This window comes from Colletes gigas, unplaced genomic scaffold (genome assembly GCF_013123115.1).
Source record: "Colletes gigas isolate AHSC1104 unplaced genomic scaffold, ASM1312311v1 Colletes_gigas_Sc00009, whole genome shotgun sequence".
In the NCBI taxonomy this organism is placed as follows: Eukaryota; Metazoa; Arthropoda; class Insecta; order Hymenoptera; family Colletidae; genus Colletes; species Colletes gigas.
Window position 1 is genome coordinate 7982373 of NW_025106638.1, and position 18092 is coordinate 8000464.

At 36.0% G+C, this 18092-nt stretch overlaps 3 protein-coding genes across 4 annotated transcripts; 1 reads left to right on the top strand and 2 right to left on the bottom strand.

Annotated features, from left to right (window-relative positions):
* Positions 1-4158: 4158 nt before the first annotated feature.
* On the top strand, positions 4159-6652 carry LOC122397329 (phosphatidylserine synthase). Of its 2 annotated transcripts, XM_043396445.1 has the most exons (5): positions 4159-4548; positions 4631-5455; positions 5654-5876; positions 5982-6057; positions 6515-6652. In XM_043396445.1, exons 1-5 carry the CDS (start codon positions 4295-4297, stop codon positions 6562-6564), a joined length of 1428 nt encoding a protein of 475 aa, XP_043252380.1. In that variant the 5' UTR covers positions 4159-4294; the 3' UTR covers positions 6565-6652. The 2 variants fall into 2 exon arrangements, with proteins under 2 accessions (XP_043252380.1, XP_043252381.1); XM_043396446.1 differs by lacking the exon at positions 5982-6057 and having other exon boundaries at positions 6515-6651.
* A 148-nt stretch (positions 6653-6800) lies between these two features.
* LOC122397328 (endothelin-converting enzyme 1-like) lies at positions 6801-14189 on the bottom strand. The gene is made up of 15 exons (XM_043396444.1): positions 13770-14189; positions 12856-13708; positions 10431-10538; positions 10238-10343; positions 9953-10151; positions 9724-9873; positions 9330-9422; positions 8917-9102; positions 8723-8854; positions 8230-8409; positions 7982-8088; positions 7726-7913; positions 7428-7591; positions 7150-7302; positions 6801-7049 (listed from the first exon to the last, which is right to left on the bottom strand). Exons 1-15 carry the CDS (start codon positions 13968-13970, stop codon positions 6825-6827), a joined length of 3045 nt encoding a protein of 1014 aa, XP_043252379.1. The 5' UTR covers positions 13971-14189; the 3' UTR covers positions 6801-6824.
* A 366-nt stretch (positions 14190-14555) lies between these two features.
* LOC122397476 (zinc finger protein 341-like) lies at positions 14556-18041 on the bottom strand. The gene is made up of 9 exons (XM_043396632.1): positions 17850-18041; positions 17651-17722; positions 17267-17540; positions 16913-17186; positions 16641-16835; positions 16000-16563; positions 15651-15920; positions 15363-15575; positions 14556-14738 (listed from the first exon to the last, which is right to left on the bottom strand). The coding sequence occupies exons 1-9, from the start codon at positions 17893-17895 to the stop codon at positions 14556-14558; spliced, it is 2091 nt and encodes a 696-aa protein (XP_043252567.1). The 5' UTR covers positions 17896-18041.
* Between the last annotated feature and the right edge of the window lie 51 nt (positions 18042-18092).

An 18092-nucleotide genomic window follows, 5' to 3' on the forward strand; every position in this document is an offset into this window, starting at 1 on the left:
CCAGGGAAAAATGATAAATTATCAACGGAATCGGACGATCATCCTCTATGAAGAGGCTCGAAACGAACGAGAGGCGCGATAGGAACGGAACCCGAAAGAAGAGATATACTCTGAAAAGTTGGTCGCCCCATGTCTCTCTCCGTTATATGTGTAGATTGATTGCGAAACCGCGCGTTTAGCCGATCATCCGGTCCACGAATGCCTTTCTTTCGAATTTATTTGTAGAATTTGCGAGAATAGTAGACTATCAAGAATTAACGAAAATCGGATCGGGTAGTTCTATTATAAACGCAGTTCTTCAATTTTGAAAAGCGACGGTAGGACGTTAAGATATCAGCCGGTTACGCCTAGCGAGCGTTTCGCATCGAACAAATGAAAAGAGAGAGGCACTTTGGCGAGGTGCTAAAAACCTATCATCGATATCTTTTCCTCCGAGGAAGCAAAACGCCGGACTGGCTCTTCAATCAGAAAAAGGTCGTTTCCTGCAAAAGAAAAGTGCATATTTAAGTCATAAGATTACTCGCGGAGGAATGAAACCTGATATTGTCTGATTTGCCTGACGTAATTCCGTCGTCGCCGACATAAATTCCAGTCTTCAACTGCAACTTGTACGATCTTGCGCGGACTCCAATTCTAATCCGAGGTGTCTAGGAAGGGTGCACGTCTGCGCAGACAAACCACCAATCATAGATTCCGAAGTGGACAGGACGGATGAAGCGTTATCCGCGGAAAACGATAGATTCATAGCCTCTGTGTTCCTAGCGCGCAGGAAAACAGCGAGCAAATTAAGCGAGGTCACCAACAACGTATTAAAGACTTTTGATTCGGGAAAATCATGCTCAGTAATGAATTTCACGCGAGAACTTCCTGAAGGAACACCCCAATCGAGTACCCCAGAGTCTCCTCAACTCGGTCTTTTGTTGGCTAACGGGTGTATAGTCCGAACCCCAGGAACCCGCTTCGGAGGCCGTGAGAGGGAATCTGTACTCGATGTGCAACCTGTATCGTCTCAAGGGAGAGGGGCGCCCTGTATGCCTGGGTATCCCATCCGGGTAGGAGACCCGGATGGATGTTTGCAACTCGGTCAGGTGGACCGAGGTTTGCGTGTATCCCGGCGGGAGAGGCCGGAAGGGAATGAATGTGAGTATCCCATCCGGACAGGAGAACCGGATGGAAGTACGCAACTCGGTCAGGTGGACCGAGGTTTGCGTATATCCTGGCCAGTGAGGCCAGATGAAAGGGTGAATGGAGATGATCAGGACTGCACAGGGAAATCCAGTGGTGTGACCTCGGTAGTAAATTCGGTAGACCCCATAGGAAATCTTTTAAATGCACAATATGCTAATGACAAAAACAGAATCAATGTTGGGAAAAGGATTTTGATTACAAATACCGATATAAACGAACCAACACCTTCTCCTACCGCTCCTACTATATTCTATCTAAATGACCACCACTCAGACGACTGCGGCACAGAATCTAGAAAAAGCGAAACAGAAAAGTAAGAATTATTATGACCGAACCTTAAGGCCATGTAAATTTAATTTAAACGATATAGTATACCTGCTTAAGGAGCCCAAAACCTCCAAATTCGATTGTAATTGGCTAGGTCCCTACAAAATAAATCGATTATTCAGCGATTTAACGGCAAAATTAGCGCTAGGGAAAAATAGATTTAAGATAGTACACACAAATAAACTTAAACTGGCACATATAAGACCGAACTCTCCTTCCAAAGAAGACTAAATAAATTAGTTAACCTGTAATATCCAATGTAAAGGTTACTCAATGTAATAGTCTGCGAATTCAGGACTGCGCTCTAATTATGTTCTCCATATATATAATTTATATCACACTTACCTCTAACCTTATGTACCTCTGCTTGTAGTTGTCAATGATGTATAGTTATTGCGAATCACCTCACTGACTATTATTAACTTTATATTTCGATAAGCATCTGTACCGGGAAATATTAACTATTTTTTCTGCGAGTAGTAAGTAATTTCGAAAACATGGAGGCATGATAAGCATGAGAATATTGTACGCGTAAATATTGTAACGGACACCGACCTACCACAGGATAATAATAATGAATATCGGCGTTTACCTAAAAGCTGTTTTATCAAAACACCTTTTTGTATAAGAAGGGAGGTGTTACGTTATCACGTGAACGTAGGTTTAATGCACATAGCGCCACAACGGGAATTAATTGTAACCCGATTATTCACCGTCGAGTGCAGAGTCATGTAACTGCGTTTTAGTTAGGAGCGAAATCCAAACGGACCGGCGTATTGTAATAAACAATACGATTGTGTGTTTTTCAACGTGGGCGATTAAGCTGGGGAAGATAGAGAGAAAGGAAGGCACTTCTTTTCAGATACTTAGTTTATTTTCTAAAGACCACGACACATCGGAGTTTCCGTCGTTCCTTCTTTTTGTTTATTACGGACCGTGCCAAATTAGCTATTTCCGTTAAGAGTTTCAATGGTCTTGACACACAGCAGGGCCTCGCGACACTTCGCTTCGAGTTTCGTTTACTTTCACAAGGGTCATAAATTCTCTTAAGGGTTGTTTAGGCCGCTAGCCTCGTTTTCTCTCTCGACTCCCACGCTCTCTCTCACGCGCGCCCGCTCCAACATGGCCGCGTAACCTCCACCTCCACTCGGCTCGGGGGTGGATCATCGATCGAAGACGATCCGGATGGATGGGGCAAGGCACAAACCCCGATTGGACCAGGACAATCCAGAAGGAGGATCGAGGAATATTCCGGAGAAGGGATGAACACCGAGGACGACGAGAAGATTTCCGCGGAGGATTAGATCGATTTTAAAAGTCAACCAAGTTGTATCTAACAATCGAGACGAAGACGAATAAACTTTTACCAACCCTTTTTCAAACATACTTAGTAGTTTGATTTTTGCGCGTCTCGCCGAGCAGAGCGGTTCAGCGCTCCACGGGCACCAACCCACCGACCTTTTTCCCTAAACCGCTATCTCGGGACGTAACAAGACATATCATTTATTGGAATTCGTGTCACACGAACCAAAATACCAACTTTGTAAAAAATCTGAGATTTAAAAATTGCTCTTCGTTTAAAGAAAAAGAGTTGTCCGTGTTTTATAGCAAACATAGAAAGTACGGACAAGATACAGAATTGACCTATTATTAGTGATGGGATTTGGAACACTTCGAATCACTTCAAATCTATAAAATGGCGGAAAAATCGAATTACTTCGAATCTAATTCGAAGCCTTAGAAATCTTGGAAATCTTTACTGATTTAAGTCTTAATCGTCTTGATCGTTTGGAAAGTCTTGATTATCCTGTAACTTCTTGGTCATGTATTTATAGGTGTTTATTAATATACTTTCTTTGTACGATGAAGAGTCACTTTTCTGAACCTAGTTAAGGTAAGAATAATAATTATTATGTTATGTACAAACAGTTCTGTATGAATAGTTAGGTAACTATATACAAGAAGTATTATCACATTGTGCTCCTAGGTGACAACTATTTCATTAAAAATTTAACACACTTATTTATAATAATGTATGTATATTTTTGAAATGTGAAATATGAAATATGATTAAATTTAGTTCGAGTAATGTGCTATTGATATATCTAGAGCAAACAACATACGTTGCAATTAGGGGTGTGTGAGATCCCAAAAATATTCGAGATTCCTAAAAGTGACTTAAAACTAAAAATATAACATACTAGTTAAATATGTATTAAAACTGATTTCCAGAATGTCATGAAATATATCATAAATAAATAAAAGTGTAATCTTTGGATTAATAAATTGTTTTAATCTTGACATATGAAATTATTGATAGAGCATTGTTATTCCATATCAATTTGTACGTCTTATGTATAGGTTAAAGGTTCTATCAAGTTAAAGTCGTTTGTCGGGCGCGTAATTCTTCTACACTTCCGCCAAGCACCTTCGCGCCTAAAACCGAACTACGTTTTAAAAAACTAAGATAGCAACGTTGGTGACTTTTCCCTTGAACGGGAAAAATAAAAAAGTTGTTTGATACATTCAATTAGTTGACATACTCGCAAGACGATTGGTCAAATCTTCTTTCTTTTATTTAACTGCAGATTTGCAACCAGAAGTGAATTGATCATCGTAGTACTTTCCTGCCTGATTCGCTATTCGTCTGCGACAGAGTGGTTTGTAAATTCCTCAATAGCGTGTAAGCGATACGTAGAAACTGCGAGGTGAAAACGTGGCGAAAAAACGCGTGAAATGATTAGAATACGAATTTGAAACGATTAATTACTTCACGAGGATGCCAACTAACGAAGAATCTAAGGGTGACGGTCTTTTGGAGAGGCTTGTTAAGAGTGACGAAAATGAGGTTGTGAATTGCCGGAGTAGCGCGGACAATATTGAAGGGCACAAATTACGACACGGCACAGACAGTTTTCCAAGTATTAATGAGAGACCGGTCGATGATATTTCTATTCAATTTTTTTACAAGCCTCATAGCATTACATTGCTCCTCATTGCGATTGGTGCTGTAATATATTCAGCCTTCACTAGGTAATTGAATATTCTGATTCTGATTTTGTTCTCATAATACGAATGTAAAATTTCTGTAAATATTCATGTTAATTTAATGCAGGAATACTAATAATGTCGAGGACAACATTTGGGCTGGAATACTATGCATCATATTTTTTTTTCTAATCGTATCAGTACTCACATTTCCAAATGGACCATTTACAAGACCTCATCCGGTTGTTTGGAGCCTCGTATTTGGTTGTAGTGTATTATACTTAATGGGCCTGTTGTTTTTGCTGTTTCAAGATTATGATACAGTGAGAAAAATCTTTGTGTGGATCGATCCAGGCTTAGCGTCATTTCATATCGACATGGACAAAGAATATGGTGTTAATTGTTCAGATATTACATTAGAGAAGATATGGAATCATTTAGACATTTTTGCGGTAGCTCATTTCTTAGGATGGACTTTTAAAGCAATACTCATTCGACATCTTGGTATTCTTTGGGCTATCAGTGTTATGTGGGAAGTAACAGAAATAGCATTTGCCCATTTACTACCAAATTTTATTGAGTGCTGGTGGGACGCTTTTATACTCGATGTAGTTGTCTGTAATGGTTTCGGGATCTGGGTCGGATTAAAAATTTGCTCTTTGTTGGAAATGCGAGAATATAAATGGGTAAGCATTCGTGACATTGAGAGCACTACTGGAAAGTTGAAGAGAGCAATGCTACAATTTACACCTGGCAGTTGGACTGCTGTTAGATGGTTGGATCCAAATTGCACATACATGCGATTTGTTGCACTGTGTCAGTTGGTTATTTTCTGGCAGGTTTCGGAGCTGAATACTTTTTTCTTGAAGCACGTGTATGAATTTCCACCCTCTCATCCTTTTGTTGTGTCAAGATTGGTACTAGTTGGAATAATTGTTGCGCCATCTGTTAGGTAGGCAAGGGTCATAATATAAAAAATGTTAGATTTGCATTAAGTGTATACAAATTTTTTAAATAGTTCTTTTCCTTTAGAGCTTTAAAAAATGAGATATCTTTGAGAATTCTTGGTTGATAAAATATAAACTAGACTTTGCTCATTACTTAACAAGGTTATAGAATATTCTTGATGATATTTACATATGAATTATAGGCAATACTACATGTATGTAACAGATCCAGCATGTAGTAGAGTAGGGACTCAGTGTTGGGTCTATGGTGCAATTATGCTTACAGAAGCATTACTGTGTATACGACATGGTGCTGCATTATTTGAGCGTACCCAAGTATTGAACATTCTTTTATGGTTACTTTGCCAATCCCTAGTCTCAGTTCTCTGTGTTTATGGCTGTGTTCTATGGCACCAATACTTTGAGGTATGTGTCTTTTTCTTTGGAGTTGAGTTATTATTCATTTTGTAACTAACTGAATGATTATTTGTGGTTTCTTTTATGCCTCCTGCATGGCTCTCGTCTTTTCAGACGGAAAAGAAAGCTACTTCAAAACAGTCAATTACCCAGTTAAGCAACAGCCATGTGGACGTAACCCATAGCAGTGGTATGTGTTTATGTCTACTAGATTCTTTTGAAGCATAAATAACGTATTAAGCTGATAGTGTACTGAGCTATTGATTTATAATTAACAACTACTAAATATAAAACAAGTGTGCCATCTAAACGTTCTAGTCATTACCTAACTGACATGAATGGTATCAAAGCAGGAGAAATTGTGTCACGGATACATTTGTTTTATGTCCTCAATATTGAAGAGCACAAATTTGTATTTACATTCGTATTGTGTCATACTTGCAGCAATGAAAAATATATAGTAAGTGTAATAATAATTTGTGAACATTCATGAATATGAGTGCATGCTTAAAAGTATTTTTGAGTTACTGTATATGTTTATGTATTTATTATTGAAATAGTACAAATATTTTATCAGAGCTCAGTTCATCATTGGTTCAATAAATGCTAAAGTAATGTAGAGTTGTAGCAATCAATATCTGTTCTAGGGGGTATGGTTCACTCTACAAAATCTGTGCTGGAGAAGAAGCAATTGTGAACAGGTTTGCAACAAAAAACGACCGACTTAAGGGTGAAGTGTTTACACTATTAAACTTTCTAGTCGTATTATAAAATAATATAGAGGGGAGTATTTAATTTTAGTAGGTTTCTGATGAATGCATGAGCTTATCTGACTTTCTCCATATTGCGTCTGTTAAGTGTGAATGTTATGAAACAAAAGATATCTCATTTCTGAGAATAAATGAAAAGCGTCGCGACCACTCGGATCACTCTTCCTCATAAAAGTCAGTCGCTATATCATTTACGCGTCGCAGGTACACTGGTTGTATCGCTTAACTCAAGATATGGAAATACGTTGCAAGTGTGACTAGGTAATATTCCTGAACCCTCTGCACATTTCCAAATGCCACCTAGAAATCTACTGTTAGACGCAGAAACAAAGATACGAATGCGACTCGGTAACTGCTCGTCCTCGTACAGAGATATATATGACGATGTAAATGGTGACTTCGCACAGTGCATCTGTGAAGATCGTGAATGAAAAGTTCAGTTTATGGTAATTGTCTTAATAGTTGTAGATTTAAAAATGATAATGCCATAAATTTCGTTGTAACAAAAGTACCTGTGCATAGGTCAGATAGAATAACTGATCAGAAGCAAGTTCAAGCCATGGAAGTAGAACTTCCTTAGAAGATCTCAATCGATCTAAAGTATCGTATGCTAATCTCAGCCCCATCGTTTCGGATAATCGTTCATTTAGCGTCAATTGCGAAATCTGAAAAGTTTTTGCGAAAGAATAGTGGTTACTTTTCAACAGCGTATCCTAATTGAACGTTTTACTTTAAAATAATATTTGTACATCATAACAGTTTTATAGAGGAAAAGAAAGTACAATTTCACCTCGTAAGACACAGTCTGTCCTGTAGATGGTATCATCATGTTTATAGGACTTCCATAAGGATTATTCCTTTGACAGTAAATGTATTCTTCAAAAATCAGGTTTGTAAAATCGTCATTTAATAGAGAGTACTTGGCGTCGCGAGTTCCATTCCAATAATAGATACCTGGCGTACAGTAAGGTATATTGTTGAATATTTTTGAATGATAAAACTTTCTTAACGTTCTTAAAGATCTATCGTTATAAATGTTACAACGTTAGTCACTGTGACATTACGATTATTACATATTGTTTAAATACCATTTGCGTCAAAGTGATGGGCAATTTGGTGTGCTATCACATTACCAAGTGTTCCAAATATTATATAATCGAACTGGGTTTGGTTATATCTCGTGGACCAGTCGATCACACCAAATGGTATCACAATGAGATTTAATCCGTAAATTGCAAGTCCTTTGGATTGGAACGGTGTTGCGTAATGCGTCCAACTATATATTAATTCGCTTATTAGAGTAACTCATAAATGTTTCGTACACTTCTAATTGTAAAATCTTACATTTGTTCAGGATTACCCGGATTTGTAAATAATTCCGTATATGTCAGGTTTCGATTTCTTTTCATTAAAGTAACAGAATTCTTGAAATAATTATCTGATAAAACTACCTAAAGTTAAACATCGTGATAGTTAAAATATTATTTAATGTAAATATTTTTTACATGTCAAAGACATTAGATTTCCTAAGAATCGTATCATGTATTTATGTATACGTCAACAGACCTGAAAATTAAAGCGTTTTTTCGTACCTTATTCGCGCGAGTTTTTCTGTAAATCGAGGTGCTATTAGTAAAATACGAAATATCCGGTATGGTCACTTTCAGATCATTTATTTTCGCAACCAAAGTGTTACGCCCTTCTGCTACCCATTCTGCCTGTTCTACTTTTAATTTTAGCGTTTCTTTCAGTTTTTCGAACAAACTACGTATCTATTAATTTGTACAGTAGTAGTTAGTTATTTAAAATTATATTTCTAAAGAATTTCAATATGTACATATACACAAGATGCATCGCAAAGTGTACTATTATCAAGCAAGAGGTAATTTCATACGAAAAAGTAAATCGGAAAAGAAGAATAAAATTTTTTTTCAATAACAAAACAAAAAATGTTGTTTAAAAAAAATTTATTTTTCATTTATGATTCACCTTTTTTTTTTATATATATATAGAATTATCTCTTGTTTGGTAGTACTATACTTTGTGGGACACCCTTTACATATCTGTATAAGTGTGAATTCTTACAGTTATGTTCATGTATAGGATTTCATCGTTTGAAAATGAGGAAATGTACAAGCTTGAAGCTTCTGGAATTAGAACATTGGCAGCTATACGAAGGCACTGTTCCTTAGGATTTGTATGTTTTGACAAAACAAACTAAAAGAAAAAAAGGATATGTTGAAAAACAATTCAAACATTAATCATAGACAGAGCCGTACCTTGTGATATACATCGTGTGCATATAATCCTAACAATGCATTGTTTAATCCTATCGCGTCTTTAGCTTCGAACGCCTCAAGATTTTTCAATCCTTGAATCAGAGCATCGTAAAAGTAGACTTGTACATTAACTTCTGGCTGAATCTTTTCTTTCGTTAACATAAAAATCAATCTCGTCCAGTCTATCTATAACATATATTATAGAATATATCGATTTCATTGAGTAATATATAGCCAGATAAAACTCGGTCGCTTAAAGTGTTCATATGCTATTTTGTCCCCTTGTTTGAGACATGAACTAAAGTGTAGTCGAACAGTATGGTGCCAGACAGTCGCTCAATGACATTGAGTGGTCAAAATTAATTTTGACCTGACTGTGGTTAACCAATAGAATACATAAACTTATATCTTACGACGCCAAAATTTGCTTGCAGATCTTCGATCGAAACGCGGGTATAATTTTTCATCAGATACGCCTCACGTATCTTATCCTTAGATGGATAATTCTGAAACAGAAGGAGTAATTAACCGTGGTTGTGAAAACTGTCGAGATATCTTATACAGCAAATGTAGACTCTGATTTAAGAAATTCGTAAAAAATTAAATTTCCATAATGTTTCGACGACACAAAAATAAGCTTTAGAATGAAATATAGATTTTAATTTGGACTTGATGAAATTAGTGTAATATTGTACAGTATTCTCCTAATTAGGTACCGCAACGTTGCAGGTGTACGACATGTCATTGATCTGAATTTAATTGGGTTGAAGAAATATTCGATGTAACATGAAATCTTGACTGACTTACTGCAAAAAAGTTTTGCACGAGTTCAAAATCGATGTTGATGACCGTGGTATGCACGTGTTGGGAGATATTATACGAATTGCTCAACTCGTTGAAAACGCCGAGTGCTTTCAAGGCTTCCGTGACGGAATTTATAAATGTCTCTGTATTGTTCTATCGAATATAAGGAAACGCGATTAGATTTCTCAATGATAGAGCATATTTTTTAACGAATTCATGTACATATCCGTACTTTACACGTTTTGTATTCTTTGTACAGCTTCCCTAAATCAACCATTTCTTGGTCTCTTTCGTGTCGATTTGCGTAACAGGGATCATCCTCCGTTTCCTCTGTATCGAAGGGATTTTTTAACGCCGCAGGGCCTATTTTAAGGGTGAATACTTTCGGAGAATACTCATTAAGATCTGGAGCGATGTCGAACAATAATGCGCTGGAATATTAAAAGACGCAAAAAAAATATACGAGTATACGCAACGCGCGGTCTTTTTGTACAGTCGTCTTGCATGAATTTCTTACCTGTTGTGTAATAATAATGTACCAACTAGTTCGGTGAAGTCTGTACGATTTTGAGGCCAGTTCTCGACAGTATAAAACTTTCCAACATTGTCTAACACCTCTTTCGCTGTAACGAAGATGTTATATTATTATCAATTGTACATTAAATGTATATATATTCAAGTTAGAGAGTAGTTAGATATCCTTCATATACCCAGCTTTATCCTTTCAATAAAATCAACGTTCTCATATTGCATGCAACTGTTGTAATACTTAGTGAAAATACGGGACTTCTCATCGTCGATGTCCTCTTGCGCTTGTCCTGAAAATTAAATGAAACTTACATATGTATACAGGGTGTTCGGCCATTCCTGGGAAAAATTTTAATGGGAGATTCTGGAGGCCAAAACAAGACGAAAATCAAGAATACAAATTTGTTGACGGAAGCTTCGTTAAAAAGTTATTAACAATTAAATTCAAAAATTTCAAATTGTTTTGGAAAAATTATTTTCGGTTGTGGGAGTCAATTACAATCATTTTTGGTGAATAGACATACCCCCGAAATCCTACCCACTTTCTAGAAAAAAATTCGAGGTGTGAAATTTTTCGACGGGAAAAAAAATTTCAAATCGTTCTGGAAAAATTATTTTCGTTTGCGGGGGTCAATTACAATCATTTTTGGTGAATAGACATACCCCCGAAATCCTGCGCATTTTCGAGAAAAAAATTCAGTACGGGCGAAACATTAAACGTTAATAACTTTTTAACAAAGCCTCCATCAACAAATTGGTATTCTTAATTTTCGTCTTATTTTGGCCTCTAGAATCCCCCATTAAAATTTTTCCCAGGGATGGCCAAATACCCTGTATAGGGTGGTTGTGGTTGTGAAGATATAAAGAAATGTTACAGACGTAAGCGCGAATCTTTTATCAACTACCTTTAAGCATTACGGGTTTTCAGTTATCAAAACGATAGTACAGTATAATTTTTTTTTTTAATTTTTAGTTTCTAAAGACATTTCTAGAGTACATAATTTCACAGAGGTATACGAAAAGTTTTGAATAAAAATTTGTTTCAAATTACAGTGAAAACTCGATAAATGTCCTCAAGAGCTGTTCCATAAATGATACATTTTTATCCCCACCACTAGGGGGATCCCCCTTGAACCAGTGAGGCGAAGTGTAACCGGAGACGTAGCGGCTTTCTTTAAAAATCTTTATTGCCTTCGTCACTTAGTTTAAATGTCCCTGTCAGTGTGACCACACTACTGTACAAGAAGAAAGTTTTTTATTTTTTACTTTTTTTTAATAAAAATTTTACTATCATGTGGGGAAGATTTTTCTAATTAAAATGTGACTAAACACGATATTAATCGGCCAATATTTGTTACCATAATATTGAATTAAATATTGTGTACTCGTATCTTCGCAAGGTCAGTGGATTGGTACATTTATCGAACAGTGGTAGCTAACGAAACCCCCTATTTCATAAGTGTTGCAGTTTTTGATCACTTACGAAACGGTGGAACCGTTCCGTTTGAAAATAGCTACCTCCCGTTCGATAAATGTAGCCAGCACCTCGATGCGTCGTTCTTTGATATTTCCGAACATAGAAAAGGACAGCACAAGAAGGATAAATAAAGAGAGAAAGACTCGCAAGTACAATATTTAATTCAATATTATGCTACCAAATATTGACCGATTTATATCGTGTTTAGCCTCATTTTAATCAGAGAAATCTCCCCAACATGATAGTGAAATTTTTATTAACAAAAAGTAAAAAATAAAAAACTTTCTTCTGTGCAGTACTGTGGTCACACTGACGCGGATATTTAAACTGGGGCGATAAATCCGAGTTTCAGTCCCTCTTTCTTCTTTAGCTACTGACTCTTTCTACGTTCGAAGCGTCGGCAAACTACAATCAAATTCGAAAGACGATTCTCCTATTCCGTAAGTGTTGCTGACCGGACCCGGATTAGCGACATTTATCGAGTTTTCACTGTATATCTAAAATGTTTCTTCATATCTTCAAAACAGAAAGTTATTTAAATGTTTTGCTTTTAGTAGATCAAATTATATATGTACATAACGTTCTAAGGTAAATTTTGAAAGCATATAGTTGTTAAACAGATTTTTAGTATACTCTATTTTTTATTTAGGATCTTGGATTAGATAAGTAATATTATATTTGTAAAGAAGAAGTGTTTGTATTTTTCCTCATAGTTATTTCAATGTCATGTATTTTTTCAATGTCGTCGAGATGTTAAAAAGTATTTTTAAAATTTACGTAGAACGACCTTCAAAAAATTTAAGGTTGCAGAGAAATAAATGTTAGATCTATAGACGAAGACTAAGATGTCTATTAATATATGGTCTATTTACGTAACATGTTAAAAGTTTCGATCTAATTAATTAAATAATAATGTCTGCTCTCCTATTAGTGATTTAAATAGTGTCTAATTTGATTCGCTCTTTGATACTTAAAGTGACCTTGAAATGGAGACAATTTTTTGCGTTTTATTCAACTATTTGCTTAAACAAGTATGTATTGTGGATGTGCAAATACTACTGTTCCTACATATTGAATGTTGAAAAACGCCCTTTGTTTAGAAATGTTTAGAAATAAGAATCGTTACGAACGTAATATACGCTGATAGGCTGCATTTTCTAAATCCACTTCTATAGTCTGTGGATTTGCCTCGAACCCACCGCAAGCGTATTCATAAAAGTCTTCACACGGATCGGCCGTATGATTCATGTAAGATAGCATTTTGCTAGCTATATTTTTACATTCGCCTGTTAGGCACAGGTTTTCATTAAGTAGATCCCGCGGAGTCGTGGTTATAGGTCTTCCTGTAGTACTATTTTGTACAGTACTTATCGTTGTAAAATCGGTAGTTGCATTCAGAACAGAAGAAGTAATTTCAATTATAGTACTTTCTTCATCTTTAGTCGTTAATTCCATAACATTGTCTGTCGTAGTTTCAATTATATTACTTTCTTCATCTTTGGTCGTTAATTCGTTAACATTGCCTGTTGTAATATCATAACTGCCTGAGAAAGTAATTTTACTAACAAAATTTATATCCGTGGAAGTGGAAAGTTGCGTGGTATCGATTTCGGATCGATTAACGTTTTCCTCACTGTATTTTTCTGTAGTTAAATTTGAAGTACTTGTATCTGTAGCATTAACGTTCTCGAGTAACGTGTTCATATCAGTCGAAGAAACTTGGTGCAATTGTTTGTCAGTTACTGTGGGTGTTGGTATTTCTTGTTTTGTGGAAGTTTCAACATTTACGAGCTCTTCGAATTCAGTTGATCTGTACGTAGAATTTGTAATATTTATCACATTAAAGTTCTCCGTGGATACTTCAAATTCCGAAGTTATTTCTAGTTCGACCGATTTATTTAAAAAAGTACCGTTGTTCAAATAACTCGATTCCGTTGTGCTTGTCGTTCTCCCTGCATGATGCTTATGACCATAATGATGGTGCTATATCGATAGAATTATTTTTATTACCTCTATTCCAGAATTATACTCTTAAGAAACTTACCTGCGTTATACCCCAATTATCATCTTGATATTCACGATCGTAAGTATGATTTCTTTTCCACGGTAAACTGACAAGTATTAGAATAATACACAAAAAGAAAAATATTAATAATGCCAGAACACAACTTCTATAAGATTGATCTGCTTGTGCAGCTTCTCCTTCGTCCTTATTAGCGACTTGATAAAAGTCTCGCGAAGGCATTTTTCAAATGTTAATTTACTATACTGATTTTCAATGTTTTATGAAAGTGTTTATATTAACACTACAAAATAATATTGGTTTCCCAACTGCACAGGGTTGCAGTACTTTTTCTACTGAACTCGACACAAAAAATATTAATGTAAAAAAGGAAGTGGTAATGTGGTTTTACTAACCACTTCCTTTTGATTACAACCTAGTCTTTACGAAGTATGCTATCACTGCATCCTGTATCGATTCAGTAGGAAGTGCATTAAACACAAAATGTATTAAACGCTGTATGGGAAATTGGTTTGAATTAAATTAAACATAGATATTGATACAAACACCTTTTCTTTTAATACATCCATAAATTCCAAATAACCTAAGGAAGGCGACATTAAAAATACTTAAGATAGATATAAGTTACTTATATTAATATATTTTATAATACAATTATCACAGATATGTAAACTACAAAATATTATATGCTATTATAAAATGCAACTTGCAGTTTGCCAATGATCCCATTGCACGTACTATGACAACTTATCTACAATCTATACTATATTATAATTTAAATACAATTAAAAAATATATTTAAAAACTCTATTCGCCTATCTGTTGTACCGAATATGTATCAATGTTGCGTTTGATTTCATTGTCCGTTGCATCAGATCTAATGAGTACTTCGATCGTTGAACCAATTTCTTTTGATATAGAAATATTCTCTACTTTTTTGGTACAAATTTCATCTTTGTAATCGTCAGACTTTAACGTTTCGGAGGTAATCTAAAACACCAAAAAAGGATTAAAACGTTGTCAATTTTAAACGACTACAGTAATGACCTGGATATTGGCCGACGTTCAGGACCGAAACTGGTCAAAGTTGGAGAGAGGTAGAGTTTTAGGAAATCCCATGTACTATCCAGAGATGACTTGTTGGCTAGGCACCTATAAACTAAACGGGGCAAGGGCAAGGAGAGAAGGTCTACGCGCCGCCTTATTCCCACCATAGAGGCCCGCTCTGACGTCACGTTACATAGTAGTAGGATCTCCATAACTACAAGAGATACACTTTTGTTCTATTCATGGCTAGTATTTTGAGCGTACGGTTGCGCCAATGACTCTCAGTCTTGTTCTATCTTACTCTATCTCTATACGTTTCGTTCGCGTCCTTTGTCACGCGATGGAATTGTAGTTGTGAGCGACTCAGCCATAATGACAATGCGTGTGAGAGCAGGCGTCGCTATTAAGCTACGGCCAATCGGCGTGCCTAGCCATCAAGTCATCGCTGTATAGTACCTCTTTTTCAGAAAGTGCGAGTGAGTAGTAATAGGTATTTTTAAGTGGAAATCCTGACCAATTTCTAAGGCATCACTGTAATTTGAATTAAATATTGACTCTTTTTCTTACTTTTCTTTGTAATTCATCAGCCTTAAATTTCTCTAGTTTCTCCTTATCAGCAAGTCCAATTGCAGTCTTTGATGATGTTTGTCTCTTTGGAGTAGGTTTCCTTGGTTTAAATGATCCAGAAGCTTTCTTAGGTAACTGTGAGCTCGAGTGCTTTTTAGTCTCGTTCGACTGGTCACAATTATGAGTCAGTAACTGCTCTTTAGTTTTAAATGCCTGTAGCGAATATTTTAAAAAGTGAATTTCTGCTTTAACTATTTTTTATCGGTTCACTTATAGCATGACACTTACGTGTGAACAAATTTCGCATTTCAAACTATGCTTATTCATCTCGTGATGCTTAAGAGCTTGTGCCCGATGGAAATTACGATTACAATGACTACAACTAAATCTTTTGATATTGCTATGCGTCAGAAGGTGACGCTTTAATTTATCAGGTCGCGAAAATTCACTCATGCAACCTAAGTAACCTCTGAAGGGGCACTTTAATCTCTTTGTTAAATCATGAATCAGCATGTGGCGACCCAAACGATCTTTTCGTTTGAATCTAGCTGGACAGTGCTATATGATAAGAAAAATTGTATAAATTAGGGATGCGATGAAATTTAACGATTTTTAAATCCACCGTAAAATTACTCACTGGACATAGAAACGGTGTCTCCTCGCTATGTATTAATTTATGATTGGCTAAATATTGCTCAGTTTTAAAGGCCTTCCCGCAATCTTCGCAGGCAAATCGCGCGGATGAGGCGTGCGTTTTTAAATGACGCCTTAAAAATCGTTCGATCAAGAAACTTTTTCCACAATGCAGACAGGCGTAATCGTGTGTTGTAGTTTCGGTATGATGTTGCAAAGCCTCCAAATTCGAGAAGGAGGACTTGCAAATAGAGCAACAGTAATATTTCTCTGTTGTTTTTTGTTTTTGGACGGAATGAGTATATTGATGTAGCCCAAGATCAGACAGAGTATTAAATACTCCACCACACACATGACAACGATATTCTGATCTCTTATGACTGCGGGTATGTTCCAAGAAATCTTCAAGTTCGGAAAACATCATGCTACAGCTACTTTGCACACATTTGTACACTTTTAGTGCTAAGTGAGAGACTATAAGGTGGCCCTTTAGAGCTTTGTACGAATCGAATATTTCTTTGCAAAACTGACAGTGATAGGTACGGTCTATGCTTCCATCCGGAGGTACCTATCAATGTTCATGAACTATTAAAAAGAGAGATGCAAAAAAAGAATTGCAAGTTTATGAAAAAATTTTTAAAGTACCTCAGGGGGTAAAGAGTGTATAGCAGTGCCGGGCCAAACTTTATGGGACGACATATGTTTCTTCACGTTGGATTTTTGTGCGAACGCACGTCCGCATACTACGCACTGATATGGTTTTTCCCCTGTGTGGGAACGTTCATGTTGTTGCCAATAAAATTTTTTCGCGAACTGTTTGTTACAGTAACCGCATTTGTACTGCAATGAAATATTTCAATTAGAGAAACCAAAAAATTCATATTTAAAGTGACTCGTTAAGCCATTGAAGTACATACTTTTAAATTTTGTGTTTGATTAGCAATAGTATCTGAATCTATTAATGAATTTTCAGTCATTTGTATATCAACCTTTTCTGAATTGTTAATGGTGTGCTCTTGAGAAATATCACTGGGTAAAACTTGAGATACATCGCTTGAATCGTCATTCATGGGCTCATTATCAGATGGAATAGTCGAGTTTGCAAAAGGATCCAAGCTTTCTGAACTCAATATAATTGGAACACTAAATGAGGAATCTGTTGTAAAATAACTAGCACCCTCTTGATCCATGCTATTATAAAAATATTTATCATTTGTTATAAAGAATATATTTTAAAATATATATTTAGAATGTAACCATTTATAGCTGACCTAAAGAGCATGTCTGATTCTTCGAGTATAATTGGTTCACCAAGTTGATCATTTTGAACAAATGTTTGTTGTGGATTGTATTGCGATGTATCTTGATCATTTTCTTCTGTATGAACAGGTTGGCTTTCATCATTCACTAAAAATTGACTCAGATCTATGGTTTCCTCATGCGTTTTCTGATGGGCCCTTTTGTGCAATATAAACATGTGCAGCGATGTAAACTGGCTTTTGCATTTCCCGCACTGAAATATATCTTCTTCATCCTGATCTATCACTAAATAAAATATATAAAACCCTTTATTGTAAATTCGTTTACGTGAAACTTTCATAAGGTAAAAATGATCAATTAATAGGTTATCAAAATTATTTCATTAAAAAACCTACCTGAGTGATCAACCTCAGTTATTAGAGTCTGAGACTCTAATAACGATTGCACAGGACTGTCCAAAGATACGCCTGTAAAGTACGAAATATGACGATCTTAAGTGCATGAAATGCTATCCCAATTTTCTTTCAGAAAGAAAGATAAATAGAATACTCTTGTTGGTTAACCCCACCTATTTCTATGATAGAAAAGTTTTACCTGTTAAAGCGTCGAAAATAGATTGCGCCATACTTTGCAATAACATTAACGCTTCATTTTAAGCGAAACCAGCGATCAGGCTTTCATGAGTCGTTTAATGTAAAGAAAACGAACAAATACCAAGTCGAAAACATACCGAGAATTTCTACGCCCTGCCAGCGTTGTTGCTGACCAGACCAGACCAGCGAATGATAATCGATATGTCGACTGCTAAGACCGATCCTAACCTCAAAATGGGACAAG